This window comes from Drosophila simulans, chromosome 3L (genome assembly GCF_016746395.2).
Source record: "Drosophila simulans strain w501 chromosome 3L, Prin_Dsim_3.1, whole genome shotgun sequence".
Taxonomy (NCBI): domain Eukaryota; kingdom Metazoa; phylum Arthropoda; class Insecta; order Diptera; family Drosophilidae; genus Drosophila; species Drosophila simulans.
This window is the reverse complement of record NC_052522.2, coordinates 11,474,347-11,494,716: the sequence shown is the minus strand read 5'-3', so window position 1 is coordinate 11,494,716 and position 20,370 is coordinate 11,474,347. Positions and strand designations below refer to the sequence as shown.

The window sequence follows — 20,370 nt, the reverse complement described above, 5'->3', positions numbered from 1 at the left end:
TGCTAAGTTAATAGCCCGGTTTATGAGGCCCAACAGGAAATGCCCGAGCCTTAGCAATTGAGGTTGTCATGAGCGGATGTAACGAAAATAGAAGTTGAACTTAGAGTTTTAAAACCAATAAGGAAAAGCTATTGCAACCCGACCGCTTGATACGGCTTGTGAGCATTTTATTTTTAATGGGTTCTGTTCTTAAATAGATCTTAAATGTGTCATTAACTTATTATTATGCGAAAGTGTTAACTTGATACAAAGATTCTAACTTTATTCTTGCTATTACATTTTAGGGACATTTAAAATTTTAATTTTCTAGCATATTAGATAAAAATTCGGTAATTAAATTAGATACTTTAAATAGAATTTTGTAATGTATTTTGTTGTAAAAAAAAGGACTGTATGTATTGTAAATATTTGGATTTGGCGCCATATGCTCACACTTTAGTGTTGACTAACACTTATTTAGTATATTTGTGCAACGACTGGTCATGCATTTTATCTTTTTTGGTATATTTTTTATCTGAGCAACACGGTTACATTTGTTGACTCATTTGCGGTCACACTGCTCTCTAGGGCGTATCTTTTTTTATTTACGTTGTGTATTTGTGTTATTTTGAAAAGAAAACCCGCTTTATTGAACCAAACATGCACTCCCTGACGAATCTCATCGTGGCCCTGCTGCTGGCAGCTCTAATTCACGAGGGTAAGTAGTGTTTTCAAACTTCTTATACAAATGATTACATATGTATGTGCTTTAACTTACGACAATTTGTTGACAGGCTCTGCAATTTGGTGCTACCGCTGCACTTCGGCCACGCCCGGCTGTGCGGAGAAGTTCAACTGGCGGGGAATAGGATTCCTGGGCGAGCACTGCCCGGAACCGGACGACATTTGCGTCAAGGTGACGGAACGACGCGGCGGTAAGCGGAAAACCTTTGTGATCCGAGCTCCATAAACAAATAAAACTCGCTTTCAGCCAGGGAAACAATCACACGTGACTGCCTTAGCGCGCTGAGCTTCCGCAAAGACATACCCGCCGACAAATACGAAGGATGTCGTCCTGCCGCCCACGATGAAAAGCTAGCGAACTACGTTAACCACACGATCAAGGAGCACGACGTGCGCCGTGACTACTACACGGACACCACGTTCTGCTTCTGCTTCCTCGATCATCGATGCAATGGGGCCAGTGGCCTGCAAACGTCTGCCGTAATCGGTCTTCTCACCCTTATTCCTGCTCTGCTTCTACGCTAGAATCTCCGCTCGAGTGCAGAATTTAAGTGCCTTACTAACTCGTTCTGCAACGACGAATTCCGTCCAACATTCCACACACTTTTTGTACAACCTTTTGACATGACTACAGCTTTTAGAGTCTTGTGTTTACTCAACTAATTAAATACATTTTACCATATTTATAAACAGGAGTGAAATCGTTGCTTTAAAGGACCTCCGCATTTTTGGGAGCCCGGTAATCATAGGCAGCCACGTCGGGTCGCGTCACCAGATGCTCCGAATAGACTTCGGCCAATCTCAGGCACTGCTCCACCGTTAGTTCAAAGGGACGCAGCGTATCCTGTACTTCGGCGCGCTCGAATAGCTTTTGAGCAACCTCCTCGCGATCCTCTGGCGGAAGGAGGGTGCCATAGCCTCGGCGACAGTACTTTTGGCGCATGCTAAAGATGTGACGGACTACGCGCTCAACTAGGTGAAACGGCAATTGCGTCTTGGGGCGCTTGAGGGGAATTAGCTTGACGACGCCCACATCCACCTGTGGTTTCGGAACGAACGCCTTGCCCGGTATGGTGAACTTCATGACGGGTTCCGTCCACACCTGCGACATCACCGACAGCCGGCAGCGTTGTTCGCCGCCTACGGGGGCACAAATTCGCTCGGCCACCTCTTGCTGGAAGGTCAGAGTCATACAGGTGTCGATGCGCCGAAAAGCACCACGCCTAGCGGCCAAATCATCAAGCCAATTGATCAACAGTCGCGTGGATATGGCGAACGGCAGGTTGCCAATCAGATGGATCCGCTGTGAGGTGTCCGGGATGTGCTGCTCCATGTTGAAGCGCAGGATGTCATCATAGTGGATGTCGAACTGGATGTTTAGCGGACTGGCGCACTCCTTGAGCAACTGCAGTGTTTCGCCGAAGCGCGGATCCTTCTCCACAAGCAACAATCGCTGTGGGTGACGACGCAGAATAGAGCGCGTGATACCGCCAGGCCCGGGGCCCACCTCCAGAACTAAATCTTTGGGATCGATGCGCCCCGCCGACTTGACTATCTTGTCCGTGAGCCGCTCGTCCATGAGGAAGTTCTGGCTGAGCTGTTTCCTGGCCTGTAGTCTGTATAGCTTCACCAGCTCCCGAATTGTGGGCATTGGTGGCAGGCGCATGCCGCTCTGGAGCACACGGGCACTGGGTTGGGCCATCTATAAGCGTATTATATAAAAGTAATATAAAATGGAATGGAGTGGACTGATATTCGGACTCACCCTGTTGTGCAACGACTTCAAAAAGTGTAAAGTTGTTGTAAAATGAAGAAAACGCTTACGAACTAGGAATAACTAACGCTGACAGTAGCTAGGAAGACACCTTCTTGGGCTCCTCGAAGTCGTCCAGGAACTTTTCCTGCTGCACCGAAAAGATGGAGTAGCCGTAGATGGCCAAAACAGAGACACCCAAAGCGCCGGCGGTCAGTAGATTGTTGCGGCGGATGCGCTTCAGCTTTTGCACGCGGTCCAGGTTCTGCTCCTCGATCAGCTTCATGAACTGCAGCTGCGCCTTGTCCAGCTTCGGAGCGCTTTCCCCGTACTTGATCTTAGGTCCCTGCTCCGACGCCGACATTATAAACTCTGCTAAACGGTCTTTTTTCGTGTTTTCCTCGCCGATTTGAGAATTATGAAATCTGTCGCACTGTAATAGTGTGGCCGCAGCTGACCGTTAGATGGAACAAGCGGTCACACTGACAAAATTCACAAGGCTTTGCAGTGTTAAGTTTACAGCTTGCTGGGAACGGTACTTTTCTGTTATTGTCATTTTCATTGTGTTAATAACAAATGCTATATTGTCTGATTACTGTGTTACCTTTTGCAATATATCAACAAATTTTAAATAGATAAAATAAATTATGGATAAACTTCGCTATTTCTGAAAAGTGAAAGGACATTCCTTTATTCATAAGTTAATAAAAATAACATGTTTTGCACTTAATGAGCAATGCCTGTTTTTAATTCCTTCAATCATCATCTTTTTGTCTCGATCCGGCAGCACTGCCGCAGCATTGCAGCTCTCTGGCTGCGTGGTATCTTTTGGCGCCCCCTCGTACGGTCACTCCAGCGCGAGCTGCGCGTTTGCGTCCGTTACAACGAGTGCTTAGTTTAGTTTTCCTCGATTTGGGGCCCTGCGGAATTGGCAGTTCACTTTCGTTGGTGGCTCGAGTGCGACGTGAAGTGCGGCAGCGAAGAGCGCTTTTCCAGGCACAGTGCGCCACTACTTGCCTGCAAGTCAGCCACAGCAATTTCTCGGTAATTGCGTTGCAAAGTGCGTAATTAGAGCTTGGGGGAAAAACTGCGTTTTCCGCAATACCAGAACGTGCCCCATTTTCACAAGAGCGTACGCAGATCCGTCAGTTCAGTGATTCCTCTAAGCTCAATGTGGTAACGAGAGCCATGGCGATGACTTTGAAATGCGGAAATGAAAGTACAAATTCGGTTGCGTGCTAGGGAAACGGCTCTGAAAATTTTACAGCCAATAACAACAAAGGCAAAACAAACGCGTAATTGCAGAAATCAGCTGTGTACCTACGGACGAACCAGAGCCACAGAAAGAGAGGGACAACCGTCCTCTGCCCCGCGACCCATTATCCCCCCTCCGTCCACAACTATGGAGCCCAACAGCTGGTCGCGAAGCCCTCTCTCTCTCGCGCTCCCTCTCTCTCTCTGATTGTTCTCGCCTTTTATGGACTAACTTTTGTTTTTATTTTGATTTGCTTTTCTGGTGCATCGGGTGTTTTTCTATTTATTATTGTTTCATTTTCTTTTAACTTGACTTTAAAAAGCGTGATTCTTATAATTCCTATGTTTTCCGCAAAAATATGTACCTTTAATGTATCTCAATTTATAATATTAATTTTTCCTACTGAAAAGGAGGCTTTCATTTATTTGTCATTGAACACTGCAAAGTGTATTAATCTCAATTTGCTTAATTACGGTTTTTTGAAAGTGTGTTAAAATGAAATACTAAAAAAAAGTAATTATTATTATTATTATTATTCCTTTACAGCTTAGGTAGCTGAAAATTGCAATTAATTATAAAATTCCCTCTTGCAGCTAAATCAAACGCGTTTCGTCAACCGCCGTCCGCTTAGGCAGTAAAAAGTAAACAAACAATACAAATCTACACTCTCACGCGAAAAAAAAAACAATAAAGCGATCGTTCGGAAATTAGTGCAACGTAGACAAAGGCAACTCAATCCGCATCCAGATCCACAAAAGATGGCGTTCATTTCGAAAGACTTTCGGTCGCCGGGGGAAACTTGGATCAAAACCGATGGCGGCTGGGAGCGTTCCAAGGTGCTGGAGTGCGGCGGAAAGCGGAAGCGGTAAGCTTACAACATTTTCACCAGCGGCCAACAAGGCAACTTCTTCAAAGGGCCATTGATTGGCGATTTCCCAATAGTTAAAATATCTTCAAATGCTGTGGAAACTAAACGCACTGTTTGCATTTCTTTAAACGTTTGCTCAATCTACTAAATGTCTTTCAAAGAAATAGTTAAAAACGATATGACTATTATCTGTTAAATAATGTAGGAGCTAAACTGATCATACAGTTGAGATTCTATATCATTCATTAAGCCATGTAAATAATAATAGTATGATGCGATAATCACTGCACTTTCGTTTATCGCTCCTTATATGGGCATCTGCTAGTAATCTCTCACTCAGCCAATTAATAAACTACGTAGTTTTATTCGAACTACGATAAGATATATAAAACTATTGTAACTGATGTCAAAAGTGCGTTTCGAAAAGAATACATTCTTGTTTAAATAGAATTCAGAAGGTAATGGAAATCGTATATGAACTGAAATTGTACATTTAGTTAGTCATAGTTTCAAGTCACGTTTCTGCTAGCAAAAATATTCTAGAGATTAGAGCAAAGGTCTTGTGTTCGTATCGTCATTGATGGCTAGATTTCGGCTTTTAAATGTATTGTTTATGTTTTTACGCAAAACAAGGTTGTATATGCAAAAACCCCTTGCAGAAATATTATCTTATCTCCTCAGTGATATAGGTTTGCCTTGAACTGATTCGAGCTCGACACCTTTCCTAGTATTCCCATATTGTATCATCATATATATCAGAAAGTGGCTAGCCTTATCGTTAAACCTTAAAGCTAATATTGACAATCTAGTAGTCCCATTGTCTAGCAGTTTCACTGCCGATATCGAAAATCTTTAAATCATTCAGTTTAATAGACCTGCGTTTGGGTCCAATACCCAGTGGGGCCATTGAAGTTGTCCAAAGCAAACTGGCGAATAATTGTTGTGGCTCAGACAATGGAGACCACTTCCCTTCGCTGGCCAAATCGATGATTTCTCAAACTAAAGCCCCCCGGGCAGCAAAATGCCATCGAATTTTGTGACAATGCTTGCATATTTAAAGGTGTTATATGCCCCTGAGAAGCTACGTTTAAAGTTCCTCAAAACGCAATGGAGTAGCTAGTGATTACAGTGGCCTGTTCCAATTGCAAGAACACCAATTGAGTCACTGCAAATGGCTGAGAAAGCAGCAGAAGTTCCGTATCTAGAGTGTTTCCATGGGTAGTTGTATCTCAGCCATCTGATCGATTGCCCATTTGATTGATTGCTATTGTCCGCTCGAATGCAATTGGAAACTGCGAGTGGAACAAAAAGTTTAGCAGACATTAAGACAATGGATGATGAGAGTGAAAATGGGGTATGCAAAAACGATGAGGTTTTATGCTCATACCTTAAATTCAATACATATTTTCCTTTCTTTCCTTATATAAAAAAATCATCTTTCATATAATGTAGAAATTGTAGCTTTAATGCATTTTTAATTTGACAAGATGATGGATTTTCAATATGCCTTTATTTATGAAAAGTACCCATTTGATGACTGACATAAACCAAATCGATTCGAGGGGGAAGTTGGGCGGAAACGCGGAGTTGGGAGGTCGAAAGTGGGCGTCAGTGGGCGGTGCGGAACCTTGAGCTTTTGGTGTCGTTTGCAAGCTCTCTCACAATCCCAATAGTTTGGGCTAAACTTGACCGAGTTTTCCGCCTACGGTTAGTTGGTGAACGCTTAGCACTAGTATAGGTGTTCCTTGGGGTCTTGGAAGTTACCAGGGGTCATACTTCAATGTCTGCCCGCCACTTAAAGTTCTTCCAATGGGTCTTATTATGCATTTGGGTGCGTTTCTAATTTGGGAACACTTTCAAGTTTCTGGGGAATATATTTTTCACACAACTGCAGTCGAAAGTATATAATTAAGATTAATATTTAGATTCATGAGCCCAGATTAGAGCATATTTATTCATTTTCATGTGTACAAATACATAGTAGTTCTATAGTTTTCGCCTCAGCTGTATATTTTGGGTCGACTAGATCACGAGTGGCGGCGTTATTTCCGCATTTTTCCCATTTACGACTACTCGAAAAGCCAAAAATAATCGCCCCCTCCATGGATTTGGGTGCGTTCTTTATGAGTTGTCAAAAGTGCACTTCAAGTTCCCTCGATTTTCCCCTGACATATTCCGTGTGTGTGTTATTTTAGTCGTTTTTACGATGCTCTGTTTTATGTAACTCCGCGGCTTATCTCGAAATAAACTTTTAGAGTTCAAAATCAAGCGATTAGTAATGCCTTCTAATCAGCAAACCAAGGTTTCGATTTCGACAGCTACGTTGATTTTGAAACATGAATTTTAGTTTCATGTATTATATTTCGCTGATCATAATTCGGGAAGTGGAGCATTCCACATTTTTCTAGCCTTACGTGACTGAAATTGTATTACAATATAGATTTCCTAGTTATTTTGAAACGCTTTTACCCGCTTTATTGTCGAACTTGCGTGTCCATTTCGTAACCGTGTTAAGCACTCGTTTTGAGCATTACCCAACTTTCTTTCTGGTCAATTAAAAATTCAAATGGTCGTCGCCCGGCAGTGAACCCATTAGATAATGCCTGAAAATAATAATTAGAAATGCCAGATTGCATGGAAAAGCGAATCCAAAGTGCACACGCGGACGTGGACGCCACTCCAAGTCGGAGACCAAGTCGGAGTTGGAATCGGACCCACTTTCACTGCACTCTTCGCTGCACATCTGTGGACAAACGATCGCCATTTGATCGATTTTCCCGCCCGTCTTTCGCTCCCCTTTTCATTTTTCTCTCTATTTTTCTTTACTTTGGTTTTCCACTCGATCAAGATTCATGAGGTCGCGAAAAATGGCCTCTCATATGAGTGCTAAAATTTTTTGTGATTAATCGACTTGAATTTCGAGCGGTTTTCCGAAAGTTTTTAGGTGTCCAGAAATTTATGAAAATATGAAAAGTTTTTCTATATCTAAACTGTACTTTTAACTAATGGTTTTGGAAAAAAAAAAAATTATTAGAAATGCTTTTCACATGAAAAGAAGTTATTAAACTTAACGATGCCCGATGAAACTCAGTTAAGTTTCTCTTTAAATTTTATATATTTTTTTAGTTTTTGAAGAGCTCTGCTTTTGGCTATAAAAACACCAACTTTTAACAACTTAAATTAATTTTATTGCATTTCTGGCATAAAATGCAACCGAACCACATGCTCGCCGGCCTAATTATATCTTTGGCAAGCAAAGATTTCCATTCCCAAATGTGACTTCCTTCAATTTTCGAGCATAAATTTAGAAGAATTCGAAGCGCTTTCTGGTCCTCAACTCCGTTTCCAATTATTTATGTCGAAAAAGGTCACTGGCGTATAAATAGAAAAGCAATTTTCCGCTGCAGCTCGTAGTTTTTCCCGCTGCGCCTGCTGCCTGCCACTCAAGTCAGCCAGTGAAAAGGGCCCCGCACTCCGATTCATTTGTTTAATTCGCTTGGAGAAAGGTAAACGAACGCTTGATGGTGACGTCGTTGAGTGATTTATATGATTCACGTGGTCGTCGGCCGCGGATTCGGTCTGCTGGCTGGCCTGGATGGATGATGGCTGTGGTCAGGGCCGCCGGAGTTTTCCATCTCCATCTGTGCCGGGGATCCGCAGTTGGAGGAATCCAGGGAGCAAGAGCCGCAGCCCGTGCAAGCGCAACAATTTCATTGTTCGTCGACTATTTTTAAACAGATCCACGGATATGTAATTGCACATTTATCCTAAAACACAGACAGAGCAGCGGCAACATCACGAATTTCGAGCAAAACGACGGGAAAGCGCTAAAAAATAATCAAAACACAATAATTGGCGATGAAAATTGCAATAATAAAGTGTTGACTGGGATGGTCGGATTTCTTTGTTTCTTTTATCAGCCATGAGTAATGCGATTCGCAACAGTCGATTTGGAGTTATCTCTTCCCAATGGTTATAAACATCAATCTAACAACTATAAATGATATATATGTATATATTTTGCGTAGAATAGTCATTTGAATTGGTTTTAAATTGAAATGCGAATATACAGTGCCAAAGCTGGAAAAGAAAACCATAACAATAACAGATCATAGCAGCAACACATGGGTGTACAATGCACATCAGCACATCAGCGTTCCCCCATTACGTATACGAAACGTTGGCCAATAAAAGCGGGTGACCTACTTTGGAGACCGGGCCAAGTCAACCCAACCCACGATGGTTCTCGGCTCTCGACTCTAGACTCGCCTAGGAGCTTTTGTGCGTTTTCCTTTCTAGTTTTTCCGTTGGGCGCCCCACTTTGTTTTGTTGTTGCTCTCCTTGGAGCATCTTTAGTCGCAGCTTCTGGTTGGAGCGTGAGTGGATTACCACTGATTACGGACCTAATTCTGGGGTGGAATTAAATTTAGTTCTGCCTGCGAGAAGGACAACCATGAGCAGGACGGGCACCTGAAATACCAGTCAGCCAAATCGATGCGCCTTGACCATTTGCGGCTGGTGGATTCGACGAGGACACGTCCTGTCCTTGGGTGCCGTAAAATTGTTTTTGATTTACCCCAAAACTGGGTCAAACTGTGCTCTCGTGTCTCTTGGGACTGCACTTTGTCTAATTGAAGTTTCCCCCCCCCATAATTGCCTTGTAATTACATTTTCTTAGCCCGGGCTTTTTCACAACTTTCAAATGCTGCAAATGTCGATATTCAAGGTCGTTAATGGGTTTTTCTCGGCTTAATGGCATTTTAAGTCGAATCTGTCTGGGAAATTGATAGCTGCAAACACATTAAGTGCATTCTATTGAATATAAAACGATATAGCAGATAATAAATAGAACATAAATTTAAGCTAAAGAAGAACATATCTAATTGCATACACATGCACAAAATACATTTTCTAAACTAAATGATGCCATTTCCCAAGTGACACCTAACTTTGTTCGAAATTGAATTGCAAATGTGTACAATTTCACAAATTACGCGACCCACCGCTTGTAATTTCATTAAACATGGCTAAAAACTTGACACTCGGCTGGGTTTCCTCTCCAAATTGCTTAATTTAATAACCGGACAGGGCCGTGAATCAGATGGTGGGAAATTGGCCAGCTTCCGCCTCTGGAAAAGCGGCTCACGAGCGTTTAACACTTGTAAGCCGACCAAATCCAAATGTTGCCAGCAATTGCCGTGCAAGAGTTGGCATAACACACAACTGGCCAAACAGGATGGTGCCCCATGTTGAGGGGAGTGCCATGGCGTTGTACCGAATCACTTCCGAAATGTTGCATTGACAATGGTTTATATGAGCGTACACTGGGGGAAAAAATATGGGTGTTTTGTGTTTTAAGAAGTTATAAAATAAGGTGCTACTTTGTCTCTGGAATACAAAAGTTTTTTAAAGATTATCAGATATATACGAAACTAATTTACTATATATTCTATTCTTTTGCAGTCACCACTCAGAGGGCAGCAGCAGCTACCAGGACAGCGACAGTTCGGAGGAGGAGGCGGTGATGCCGCCGCATTACCACATCACCATCCGGTGTACCAGAGAGATAGCCGGGTTTAATGGGCTCAGTGAGGCTGTGAAGCGTCTGGATTTCAGGCGATCGGTGCGGGATCGCAAGCGGTTCCACTACATATGCGCCTTCCTGCTGCTCGTGTCCAACAAGGGCATTGCCAGTCTGCCAGGCAGTGCTCAGCGCCAGCTGCTCCAAATGGTCGAGGAGGTGGCGTCGCATGGTAAGCTAGCTATTTTCAAAGCATTAACTATTCTAAACTAATAATATTATTCCATTACCTAGTAAATGACAGCCAGCAGCATCCGAATGTGCTGCGCGGCCTGGCCCTGAAGCTGGAGCACATAGTCAGCCAGGAGAACCAGAAGTGCTGGGGCAAGCCGCTGGGCAGCACGTACCTGTGGAAGGAGCACATGGCCACCATTAAGCGCATCCAGCGCGTGGCCAGCCAGATCGAAATCCGCGAGGTAAGCGCCGAAATCTATATTTATAGTTTGATTTTACTCATTATCACTATAAACCTATCCTAGCCCGATCCGGAGGCCAAGCCAAAGCTGCACGAACTGCCGGAGGAGTGTGTGCGGGAGATCATCCTGTGCATAGCCGATCATCGGGACCTGGAGTCGGCCGCCGAGGCCTGGGAGACCATGGCCAAGCTGGTATCCGAACAGCGCATCTGGCGTGAACTGACGCGCTTTCATTTCAACCAGCGCCAGATTCACACCATTCTGGACCTGGACAAGTTCAAGCAGATGGGCGAGATCAAGGACTGGAAGCAGATCTATCATCAACTACGGCGCACCTATGGCGTCAACGATGATTACCAGTTCGCCGAGGTGCTGGCCCTGTGCCGCTCCTGTTGCTGCCTATTCTGGCCGTCGGATGGACACCCGTGCATCGTCGATCAGAGTCCGGACTACAAGCAGCGGCTTGAGGAGGCCGGTGGTCAGTTGGCTCTGGCCCAACCAGTTCCGCCCGCCCAGTTTCTTAAGTACTTCTCGTTGTAAGCCGGATGTTCGGACCAAGGGAGAGAGATAGAGATAGATCGAAAGTATTTTTACGGCCCAGTGGATAGGTTGTTTATGCGTGTGTTAAAGTTTTACCCTTGGAGAGGAGAAAAGGAGCAGAGGAGGAGGAGAGGAGTTGATTGTCTAGGAGCGGATCAGAAAAAGCAAAGTGATAAAGAAATCCCTAATCTATACCTATATACGTTTATACGTAAATCGCCAGGCTCGTTTCGATTGGTTTGCAGTTTGTCCACGGTGAAGGACGTGGTTTCAGTTCAGTTGTTTGCCAACCAGTTGTATTACCACATCTGCAATCTGTGCAGGACCGAAGATTACTATTAGTTGTGTAGACATACATGCATATTTATCTATTGACTCGCGCGTGTCTGTTGCCAGGGTCCAATTCTGGGTCGCTAATCTTTGGGGTCGGAGTGGTTATAGACTTATTTAGGACACGCAAAACGAACTGCCACAAAACGAGAATAAGCGATTATTTTTTGTCAAACTGATTATTGCAGAACGTGTATCGAGAAACTATTTTTAATGTACCAGTATGTATAATTAACGTTTTGTTCATTTTTTGAGACAAAACGAGAAATACACTTTTATGCATGACTTTTGAGCGATCTATTGTAGCGTTTAAGTCTAGTTTCTTTAACGTGTATCAGCTGCTTTTGGTGCTAAATCGTATTATAAGTTCCAATCAAACGAAATCAAATCAAACCAGCTCTTGTAGTTACCCAGTCCGATTCGATCTGTAGTCCCGAGTGGAAGGCGTAGCGTGGGGAAAATCATGTGATGTTGCAGGAAGCAAAGCTAGAAACGAATACACCTACCTAACGATAACAAATCTTCAAGCGATTTGTCGCTAAGCAATGCTATACATATACAAAAACTAGAGATCGTCGCCAGTATAAGAGTAATTTTATGGTATGCCGTACCAGCCAGCAGAGTAATCCTCTTACCCCACAGACAGATTGGAAGCCAAGTGTTTTCCAAAATATAGATATTGTTAACGTGTATAGATGCCCTTTAGTAGAGACCCCGATCCAAGCCTCAAGATTTCCCTGTAAAATACCAGTTTGATCACATTAATTTTACTATAACTATTACTATTGTAAGTACGAAAGTTTTAGCATTCTCAATCATTTGTTTGCAAACATTTCTACGCGAAATAAGTCTCTCATTTTATGTTTAAAATAAAAATTGCAAATAATTGTGGATTACTTTGATTGTTTAATTTGGTATAAGGAATAAAATGAAAAGCCATATGTTTGTGTCTGCTTATCCGGAAGGCCGTTGATTGCGACATTTCTATTGACCAAGCAGTCAGTTGCCATGGATAAAATCAATGGTTTACTATAGGTTCTCAACATTTTCTTCATATCATTGGCTGTGAAATCGAAGAGCAGTCATATATTTTACTAAGTTTCCGATTGAAATGGAATATATATTCAAGAAGGAGCGACGCTCCTTTGGAGCCCGTGTCCACTTCGAGGACAAGGATGAGGTGGTGTTCACCGAGAACTCGAATCCGGAGCTAGTCAAGAGCTACATACTCCAAAATCCCGTGGACCGGGTGACGCAATACGCCGGACAAACCTCACTGAGTGTGGCCAATACGGAAAGGGCAACGTACAAGAGTACGGGAATCACCCACAATGAGGGCGGATGGCCAAAGGACATCAACATGCATGACCCGGAGCAGACGGTGCGATACAAGCGGAAAATCGAGAAAGACGAGAATTATATCACCCAGGTGATGAATCTGACCAAGCCCATGGAGCACTACATCCACCAAAACAATGCGGTCAACATCTATGAGAACTACTTCGAAAATCTCGATCCAGCTCCACTGCCCGAGCCTTGTAAGTCGCGCACGGTCAATGTGTACCGGGATCCTAATCCCATAAAGGTGCCAGTGAAACATTTGTCCTGGTCACCGGATGGCGGCATCAAAATGGCCGTCAGCCATTGCGACATGCGGTTCCAGGGCGACAAGTCCAACCAGAAGTGCAACTCGTACATATGGGAGGTGGAGAATCCCAACGAACCCTTCCTCACCCTGGAACCGAAGGTGCCGTGCGTGTGTCTCGAGTACAACCAGAAGGATCCAACCAGTCTCGTGAGTGGCATGTACAATGGTCAGGTTGCCGCCTGGGACACGCGACATGGCAAACTACCAGTTATGATCAGCGAACGGGAAGTGTGCCATCGGGATCCGGTTAACTCGGTGCTTTGGAACAATTCCAAGAGCGGCACAGAGTTCTTCTCCGGCGGTTCCGATGGTCAGGTGTTGTGGTGGGATACACGGAAGCTTACCGAACCGCTGGACCGCCTGCTCATGGATCCGGTGAAGAGTGACGATCAGGATCTCTCCCGATCCTACGGCATATCGGTGTTAGAATACGAGACAACCATACCTACAAGATTCATGGCGGGAACTGAGATGGGCATGCTCTTCTCCTGCAATCGAAAGGGCAAGACGCCCACGGAGAAGATTCAGATACGGGTATGCTCTTTGGCTTTAATCACAGGACATTTACTATTCATAGTATTGCAATCCCACAGATGATGTGCCACCTCGGCCCGGTGTATGCCATTACCCGAAATCCGGCCTTTGTTAAGAACTTCCTAACGGTGGGCGACTGGTGTGCCCGGATCTGGTCCGAGGATTGCAGAGAGAGCTCCATCATCTGGACCAAGAGCAGCAGCTCTATGCTGACCGACGGCGCTTGGAGTTACACAAAGTGAGTATTCATAATCTAAGGTTATTTAACGTAATCTACATAATGAATTCTAGAGTCTCCCAATTCTTCATCACTCGCATGGATGGCGTTTTGGACACCTGGGATCTGCTGCAGCAGCAGAACGAGCCCGTTCTCACGGTCAAGGTGTGCGATGAACCTCTATATTGTGTCCGGACCAACGAGAACGGCAAATTCGTGAGCTGTGGCAGTCAGCTGGGAGCAACTTTTCTCATCGAGGTCTCCGACAACATGGTCATGTCGGCCAAGAACGACAAACCCCTGCTAACAGCCGTAAGACTCCATTGGGAATCCAGCATTCTAGAATCTTGAGTCATATTCTCCTTCCGCAGATGTTTGAGCGTGAGAACCGTCGTGAGAAGATCCTGGAGGCCAAGTCCCGGGAAAGCAAGCTGAAGGTCAAGGCCAACCATGGCCAGGATCAGGGGGATACAATGATGGTCAACGGAAAGATCAATATGGCTCCATTCGAGGCAGCCTGCGAGCAAGCCGCCTCGGAATACTTTGCGGCCGTGGAACAGGAACGCCAAAGGCGGCTACCAGGCGGAAAGCGTAGGTGAACGAAGGCGGTTTATAAATGTATACCCCTATTCCGGGAGTATCCACTAATTTGTTTTCCTTCATTTTCCATTTCAGAGGATGCGGAGGAGGCTGATGTGTCCGAGGCGGAGAGCTCGAAGCTGTAAATTCCAAATTGAACTGTGTCCTTTCTTTGTTAAATCTACACGTTATAGGGAATTTGTATAGGAAATAAAAATAACTAATTAATTCGGTATAAGAAGTAGTTAAATTTAAAATCTTTTTAAAAACGGTGTTTGCTGTACAACACTTTTAAGTTTCAGTGTTGTATCAGACTGCTTCTAGTTCTTTGTTCCGATCGGAGTCAGTTCCAGCTGTGGCTCACAAGTTCACGAGCCAATTGGCCCAATCAGCTGTTGTCATTCGACATTCGCACGCGGGATTGGAAAGATATAACTAAAACGTTTTTAAAGCACGCTTAAAGATCGAAAATTGTAAGTAACTTATAAGACAGACCAGCTAAAAGCATATTCAAACACAAAACAGTAGACGGTGCTATTGAGAACGGCAACGGCGAAGCAACAATTTCGCATCAGCTGTGCGAGTAAACGTGCCAGGAGTACACTTGGCTACAAGTTCAAGGGCCATAGACCAACCATTATCTGTGCCAAGTGATATAATAGTTGTTCCCGAGTGCGAATTAACAAAGCCAGCGCTAGAGTTTAGGTCTGCTAGTTGCAAGCGAGGTACATTCTAAAAACGTCTTGCATTTGGTCAGGTAGCCAAAGTAACCCGTTGCGTGTTGCATGGTGTGCGGCCTACGTGACTCAGAAACAGTTATCAATGGCGCAACGCATACGGAAAGTTCAGTGACCAATTTCTGTGCAGCAGCCAAACGGCAAACGCCAAACGCAACCCCTGAAATTCAGACGGCGTCTAACGTCCAACTGATAAAGGTATCGCACGATCCGAGTTCTACTATTAAATATTAGTGGTTTCTTAACTAAACAAATACAACGGGTAAGACAAAGGCCAGCCAGTGAAGTTGCTATAGTTATGTTTAAACATAGTGGTAAACATTTGGTGTTTAAATAGTTTTCGTGCTACTTTCAAATCAGTCTGTGCTTTGTTCGGAATGAATTTCAGTATTTTAAACAATATTACTTTAACCATCAACAACAACTAAATAAAAAATACTACGCTGTTTACTATAAAGTAGAACGCCAGTTTGTTTTGCCATTTAATTGCCAATTGTTAATTCAGACCTTGATGCCGCTCCGATTTGAAAGTGCCTGTTCCAAAGTGTTTCCCCAAGGTGGGGCTGTCCATTCAGTGATTCACCCACCTGGCGTGGGCTAATTATAAGAATTCGGGTTTTGCTTTTCCGGTTTGCTGCAATCGAAGGGGGCCGGACCACGTCCTCCCATTCCATGCTATTCAGCAGCAGTCACGTACGCCAGTCGCATCATCCAAATCCAGTTCAAACAATGCGCTGTGTCTTTGTTTATTGTTTATTTAGTGAGCCGTGAGCCGCACAAACAAATTTAAATACGATTCCATAATTTCTAATAATCAAAACAAACTTGACCTTAACGTGTCTAGTTCATATATGAATGGAATAATATAGTATTTTATTTTTTAACAACTACATTAATACTTATGAAAGATTAAGTAGGCGAAAAAAGAAAGCATTTTAATCAAAGCCGATTAGGTTTGAATAATACGATTACAAATATTCCCATTACTCTATGCTCTTGCAGCACCATGTTGGACGTGATCCAACCCAGCAGCAACCTCCCGACCAGCGAGAGCACCGATGTTGTGGTGGTCCGAGCCAGGCCAAAGAAGGTGTTCAAGCCAAAGGCGCGCATCAATCGGATTCCCCAGGAGCTGCTCGATGATCCACAGCTGCAGCAGGCCATCGACCGCCTGCCCTCGAACTACAACTTCGAGATGCACAAGACGATCTGGCGCATACGGGAGATGAAGGCCAAGCGTGTGGCCTTGCAACTGCCGGAGGGCCTGCTGATGTACGCCATGGTTATCAGCGACATTGTGGAGCGATTCACCAGCGCAGACACTGTGATAATGGGCGATGTGACTTATGGAGCTTGCTGCGTGGATGACTACACTGCCAAGGCGCTGGGAGCTGATCTGCTGGTGCACTACGGCCACAGTTGCCTCATTCCCGTGGATCAGACGTGTGGCATCAAGGTGCTGTACATTTTTGTGGACATAAAAATCGATCCGCTGCACTTCCTGGACTCTGTAAAGCTAAACTTCCGCCCGGAAGTGGGCCAAATAGCTTTAGTCAGCACAATACAGTTCGTGACAACACTACAGGCTGCATCTACTGAGCTTAAAGCAGCCGGTTATGATGTGATAGTACCACAGGCCAAGCCACTTAGTCCTGGAGAGATTCTGGGCTGCACTTCGCCTCAGCTGCCAGAGACAACAAAGATGATAATATATTTGGGTGACGGACGTTTTCATCTGGAATCCGCGATGATAGCAAACCCGTTGCTAAAGGTATGCATCATACATTGAAAACCAATTCTTATTTTACTTATATAACATATTTTTAGGCCTACAAGTACGATCCCTATGAAAAGAAGTTCACCACGGAGCAGTACGACCACTTGGCGATGCAGAATCTGCGCCTGGACGCTGTTCAGCGGGCTAAGAAGGCGCGCCGCATTGGCATCATACTTGGAACACTCGGAAGACAGGGCAGTTCAAGAGTGCATCGGTTTTTGGAGAAGCGACTTCATGCCAAGGGAATTGAAACTACCACATTATTGCTGTCGGAGATCTTCCCACAGAAATTGGCTCTCTTCGCCGACATCGACGCCTTCGTGCAGATTGCTTGTCCGCGACTTTCAATCGACTGGGGATCCGCATTTAGCCAACCGTTGCTGAATCCTTACGAGCTGTCCGTGGTTTTGGGCGATGTCGAGTGGACGCCGCATAACTCGTCGCCGCGCAACAACGCCTATCCGATGGACTTTTACGCCAGCGGCAGCCTGGGACCCTGGACTCCAAACTTCAAGCCACCAGCGATAGGAGAGTGCGAGAACAAGCCCTCGGCTGACTGTTGTGGCAGATGCACGCGAGCGGAATTGGAAAAGGACGATTCCGGCAAGTTAGCGGCTCTGGACGATCTTCTCGACTTTAAGAAGGGATAAGCGATTTGTCCGGCTCGCTTCCAACTGCCCACGGAGCCCTCCATCTCAATCGATCAGCCACGATCGCCTGCCCAAATATATTGAATACCTACTAATTTAGTTAGTACAAATTTGGTTTTTAAGTTCTTACTTTTAGGGCATCTTTTGTGTTCATCACAGATAGGTTCATAATTTTTATGTTCGCAATATCGTTCTTTAGTTTATTTACTATACACTTTCTTAACAGAGATGCAATTGTTAATTAGCAGCAACAATGTACACAATTTTAAACATTAAAATAATGTTTAGAACGACACCTGAATATTTCAATATTGAAAGGCTCTTTAGATATATTTTATTAAAAACTAATAAATATAAAATTGGTTTTCTAGAGAAATGTTCTCGAGTACTTCAAATTATGTTTATCTGAATAACATTTTTGGCATCTATCGATTTTTATAAATTTTTGTTACTTGAAAATTCCAGTCCAATGTAAAGCAGATTTGAATTCTCAAAAATGTAGCAATTCCGTTTTGGGTTCTTTTAAATTTCATTTTATTTCAAAAATATCACAAATATTTAAAATATATACAATTTATTTTGAAAATTTACTAAATTATGTACAATTGAACTAAAAATTTGACTAAATTTGTTAAATTATCTATAGTTTGTTTGTATATACATTTGGTCTATTGAATTGGCTAACAATTGGCTAAGGTTGATATGTACAATTGCACTACTTAGACTAAATTGGCTAACTAACTAGGTATAACTAGGTATATACAATTGTGTTGATGATGTATATATACAATCGAAATGGGACATTAACTAAAATGTACAATTGGTCTATACAATTAACTAGAATTTACAATTGTCTAAATTCGGCTAATTTGCTGACACTGCATGGTCTTTAAGATTGGATCCTTAGAGTTGCTCCCAGGATGTGTGGTGTTCCACGTCGCTCTCGTCCTTTGGTTTTTCAGAGATCCAGCGCCGGATACGTGAAGCTCCGCCAGGAGCTGACGTCGGTCCGCGGTGGATGTTGTCGGTCGGAGAACATCGCTTGCAGTGCAGGTCGATTCCAAATCGACCACTGCTTTATATACTCCTACAGGTAGACAAATTGGGAATTCAGCTGGATAAGAGTCCTTTGCCTGCTGTAATGACTTCGACCTTGGCAAAAAATTACCGCGATTACCCAAAAATTTCTAGGAAAGATAAGCGCGAACACCTTCAAAACATTTTTGAATACCCGCTGATTTTGTGGAAAGTGCTCAAGTCGATAGAGAGAAAGGAAAAAGGTATGGGTAAGTAGGTAGACAAAAATGTTTAAGGATTTCGCCCAAGACGTGACGTCTGCATTCCATATGTTAAGTAAAAGGCTTTCCTAATCCACCAGATTAAATACAAATTTTTAGCGAATATGAAAACATACACATTTTTCTGTTGTATTCATAATTTTTAATTCTGTTGGTTTCAAATACAGATTCGATAAAGCATACATAGTATATTAATATTTTGCTCTACATTTATGTATATCTAATTACGCTTCATATCAGCTTTTAATAACTGGTCAGTCGTTTATGTTTTCGTTGATATCTGGTCTTTTTCAAAACTGGGGTTTCCTCTAAAACAATAGAAAACGTTACTCAAGGAACAAACCAAAATCTCAAACATACCTTTCTACTTTTAACAATACCTTGGAGTTGTTTTTCTGCGAGTTGTTCCTCTGATCTTTTAATTGTGTCCTTGAGATTACGCATTTCAGCCTTTATCTTCTGGTATTCGTCTTTGAGGAAAAATACCTCACGTTTCAAGGAGCATCTAAGGACGAATAGTAATTGTATGATAAATCAAATGTTACAAAAAACATGTAGTCTTACATTTCGAGCTCCAAGTGCTTTACATAATTGTCCCCTTCCGAATCGATTATCTCTACATGATCCTTGGCATTTGACTGCGGATTAAGAGGATCCAATATTTCTACTTCCACGAGCCTGGGACTTGAAAGACAGTCGTCATTTTCGGTTCCTTCGAAGCCCTCAAAATCTGTATTAAAATCACAGAGTTCGATTTCTATGGTTTCGTGGCCTTCCGAGGATTGCGTTCCTTCCTGGAGTAGATCAAAGCCTATGTTGGGCATTTTCGTAGACCCAGCTAAGGAAACATTTTTGGAGCCCCTTTTGATACTTCCTCGCAGTTCCTTCGCCAACTTTTGAGGTCCATTCACACTCGGAAATGAGCCAGGCTTTAGTTTTGTTGGATTTTTGCGGCTAAAGCCCAGTTCGTACTGCATATTTCGTTCAAAGTCAACGGGTGCAAAGTGCTCATTGCAAATGCAGGCTGTTTGAAAAGATTCATCTATAATTTGTTAACTTTTTAAACATTTGTTGTTAAACAATACCTGTGTTGGGGTTTATATTATCTCGCTGGCAAAAATCTATCCACCTTTGGAGGTTTGGCTGTTCTTTGGGGAAGTGAAAGTATCGCCATTTCGTTCTATTGGAAAGGCGATTATTATTACCGCAATTTTTCACAGCGCAGCGCATTTAATATTTTTATGTTAAACAAATTACAAACAAACAGCTGATTATCAGGCTACCAAACTGTAAATTGTGTGACGACTAAATTGGTTTGAAACTTAGCTGCACGAGCGGATAATGGATAAATTTTGTACATTATTCGAAAATTAATAATCGTTTACTTTTTTTTTAAGGAAATAGAAAAGAAGTTGTGATTAACCCACAAAAAAATAGACGTATTTATCACACGACATTCTGGTT

The 20,370-nt window shown here is 43.3% G+C and overlaps 7 protein-coding genes across 14 annotated transcripts; 4 read left to right on the top strand and 3 right to left on the bottom strand.

The window, feature by feature from the left end:
* The first annotated feature begins 523 nt into the window (after positions 1-523).
* LOC6737703 lies at positions 524-1,418 on the top strand. The gene is made up of 3 exons (XM_002084499.4): positions 524-697; positions 774-914; positions 971-1,418. The coding sequence occupies exons 1-3, from the start codon at positions 640-642 to the stop codon at positions 1,246-1,248; spliced, it is 477 nt and encodes a 158-aa protein (XP_002084535.1). The 5' UTR covers positions 524-639; the 3' UTR covers positions 1,249-1,418.
* Positions 1,353-2,631, bottom strand: LOC6737702 (dimethyladenosine transferase 1, mitochondrial). Its single transcript, XM_016171332.3, has 2 exons — positions 2,489-2,631; positions 1,353-2,425 (listed from the first exon to the last, which is right to left on the bottom strand). Exon 2 carries the CDS (start codon positions 2,423-2,425, stop codon positions 1,433-1,435), a length of 993 nt encoding a protein of 330 aa, XP_016031480.1. The 5' UTR covers positions 2,489-2,631; the 3' UTR covers positions 1,353-1,432.
* On the bottom strand, positions 2,577-2,840 carry LOC27207863 (cytochrome c oxidase assembly factor 3, mitochondrial). Its single transcript, XM_016183507.3, has one exon. The coding sequence runs from the start codon at positions 2,838-2,840 to the stop codon at positions 2,577-2,579; it is 264 nt and encodes an 87-aa protein (XP_016031479.1).
* Positions 2,841-3,304: 464 nt separating this feature from the next.
* On the top strand, positions 3,305-12,362 carry LOC6737701 (F-box only protein 32). 3 transcript variants are annotated; one of them, XM_016169749.3, is made up of 5 exons: positions 3,305-3,520; positions 4,325-4,596; positions 10,063-10,352; positions 10,415-10,596; positions 10,660-12,362. In XM_016169749.3, the coding sequence occupies exons 2-5, from the start codon at positions 4,490-4,492 to the stop codon at positions 11,134-11,136; spliced, it is 1,056 nt and encodes a 351-aa protein (XP_016031478.1). In that variant the 5' UTR covers positions 3,305-3,520; positions 4,325-4,489; the 3' UTR covers positions 11,137-12,362. The 3 variants fall into 3 exon arrangements, with proteins under 3 accessions (XP_016031478.1, XP_016031477.1, XP_016031476.1); XM_016169748.3 differs by having other exon boundaries at positions 3,305-3,536; XM_016169747.3 differs by lacking the exon at positions 3,305-3,520 and adding an exon at positions 4,130-4,244.
* Positions 12,363-12,447: 85 nt separating this feature from the next.
* On the top strand, positions 12,448-14,679 carry LOC6737700 (dynein axonemal intermediate chain 2). Of its 2 annotated transcripts, none has more exons than XM_039293970.2 (5): positions 12,448-13,648; positions 13,708-13,886; positions 13,940-14,177; positions 14,237-14,456; positions 14,541-14,679. In XM_039293970.2, exons 1-5 carry the CDS (start codon positions 12,578-12,580, stop codon positions 14,588-14,590), a joined length of 1,758 nt encoding a protein of 585 aa, XP_039149904.1. In that variant the 5' UTR covers positions 12,448-12,577; the 3' UTR covers positions 14,591-14,679. The 2 variants fall into 2 exon arrangements, with proteins under 2 accessions (XP_039149904.1, XP_039149905.1); XM_039293971.2 differs by having other exon boundaries at positions 14,237-14,460.
* An 85-nt stretch (positions 14,680-14,764) lies between these two features.
* LOC6737699 (2-(3-amino-3-carboxypropyl)histidine synthase subunit 1) lies at positions 14,765-17,903 on the top strand. Of its 3 annotated transcripts, none has more exons than XM_016169753.3 (3): positions 14,765-14,917; positions 16,184-16,952; positions 17,009-17,903. In XM_016169753.3, exons 2-3 carry the CDS (start codon positions 16,188-16,190, stop codon positions 17,606-17,608), a joined length of 1,365 nt encoding a protein of 454 aa, XP_016031472.1. In that variant the 5' UTR covers positions 14,765-14,917; positions 16,184-16,187; the 3' UTR covers positions 17,609-17,903. The 3 variants fall into 3 exon arrangements, with proteins under 3 accessions (XP_016031472.1, XP_016031473.1, XP_016031471.1); XM_016169754.3 differs by lacking the exon at positions 14,765-14,917 and adding an exon at positions 15,163-15,379; XM_016169752.3 differs by lacking the exon at positions 14,765-14,917 and adding an exon at positions 15,250-15,443.
* Positions 17,904-18,270: 367 nt separating this feature from the next.
* LOC6737698 lies at positions 18,271-20,232 on the bottom strand. Of its 3 annotated transcripts, none has more exons than XM_016171331.3 (4): positions 19,992-20,232; positions 19,471-19,930; positions 19,267-19,411; positions 18,271-19,214 (listed from the first exon to the last, which is right to left on the bottom strand). In XM_016171331.3, the coding sequence occupies exons 1-4, from the start codon at positions 20,134-20,136 to the stop codon at positions 19,197-19,199; spliced, it is 768 nt and encodes a 255-aa protein (XP_016031470.1). In that variant the 5' UTR covers positions 20,137-20,232; the 3' UTR covers positions 18,271-19,196. The 3 variants fall into 3 exon arrangements, with proteins under 3 accessions (XP_016031470.1, XP_016031469.1, XP_039149907.1); XM_016171330.3 differs by having other exon boundaries at positions 19,287-19,411; XM_039293973.2 differs by having other exon boundaries at positions 19,199-19,411.
* Positions 20,233-20,370: the final 138 nt, after the last annotated feature.

Excerpts from the sequence above, each read along its gene's own strand:
- LOC6737699 (XM_016169753.3), top strand. The coding sequence starts at position 16,188 with ATGTTGGACGTGATCCAACCCAGCAGCAACCTCCCGACCAGCGAGAGC. Across the intron at positions 16,953-17,008 it reads TAGCAAACCCGTTGCTAAAG|GCCTACAAGTACGATCCCTA; the intron begins GTATGCATCATA and ends ACATATTTTTAG.
- LOC6737698 (XM_016171330.3), bottom strand. The coding sequence starts at position 20,136 with ATGCGCTGCGCTGTGAAAAATTGCGGTAATAATAATCGCCTTTCCAAT. Across the intron at positions 19,412-19,470 it reads AAGCACTTGGAGCTCGAAAT|ATGCTCCTTGAAACGTGAGG; the intron begins GTAAGACTACAT and ends ATTCGTCCTTAG. Across the intron at positions 19,215-19,286 it reads CGCAGAAAAACAACTCCAAG|AGGAAACCCCAGTTTTGAAA; the intron begins GTATTGTTAAAA and ends CTATTGTTTTAG.
- LOC6737701 (XM_016169749.3), top strand. The coding sequence starts at position 4,490 with ATGGCGTTCATTTCGAAAGACTTTCGGTCGCCGGGGGAAACTTGGATC. Across the intron at positions 10,353-10,414 it reads CGAGGAGGTGGCGTCGCATG|TAAATGACAGCCAGCAGCAT; the intron begins GTAAGCTAGCTA and ends TCCATTACCTAG. Across the intron at positions 10,597-10,659 it reads GCCAGATCGAAATCCGCGAG|CCCGATCCGGAGGCCAAGCC; the intron begins GTAAGCGCCGAA and ends AACCTATCCTAG.
- LOC27207863 (XM_016183507.3), bottom strand. The coding sequence starts at position 2,840 with ATGTCGGCGTCGGAGCAGGGACCTAAGATCAAGTACGGGGAAAGCGCT.
- LOC6737702 (XM_016171332.3), bottom strand. The coding sequence starts at position 2,425 with ATGGCCCAACCCAGTGCCCGTGTGCTCCAGAGCGGCATGCGCCTGCCA.
- LOC6737700 (XM_039293970.2), top strand. The coding sequence starts at position 12,578 with ATGGAATATATATTCAAGAAGGAGCGACGCTCCTTTGGAGCCCGTGTC. Across the intron at positions 13,649-13,707 it reads CGGAGAAGATTCAGATACGG|ATGATGTGCCACCTCGGCCC; the intron begins GTATGCTCTTTG and ends GCAATCCCACAG. Across the intron at positions 14,457-14,540 it reads GCGGCTACCAGGCGGAAAGC|AGGATGCGGAGGAGGCTGAT; the intron begins GTAGGTGAACGA and ends TTTCCATTTCAG.
- LOC6737703 (XM_002084499.4), top strand. The coding sequence starts at position 640 with ATGCACTCCCTGACGAATCTCATCGTGGCCCTGCTGCTGGCAGCTCTA. Across the intron at positions 698-773 it reads GGCAGCTCTAATTCACGAGG|GCTCTGCAATTTGGTGCTAC; the intron begins GTAAGTAGTGTT and ends ATTTGTTGACAG. Across the intron at positions 915-970 it reads GGTGACGGAACGACGCGGCG|CCAGGGAAACAATCACACGT; the intron begins GTAAGCGGAAAA and ends ACTCGCTTTCAG.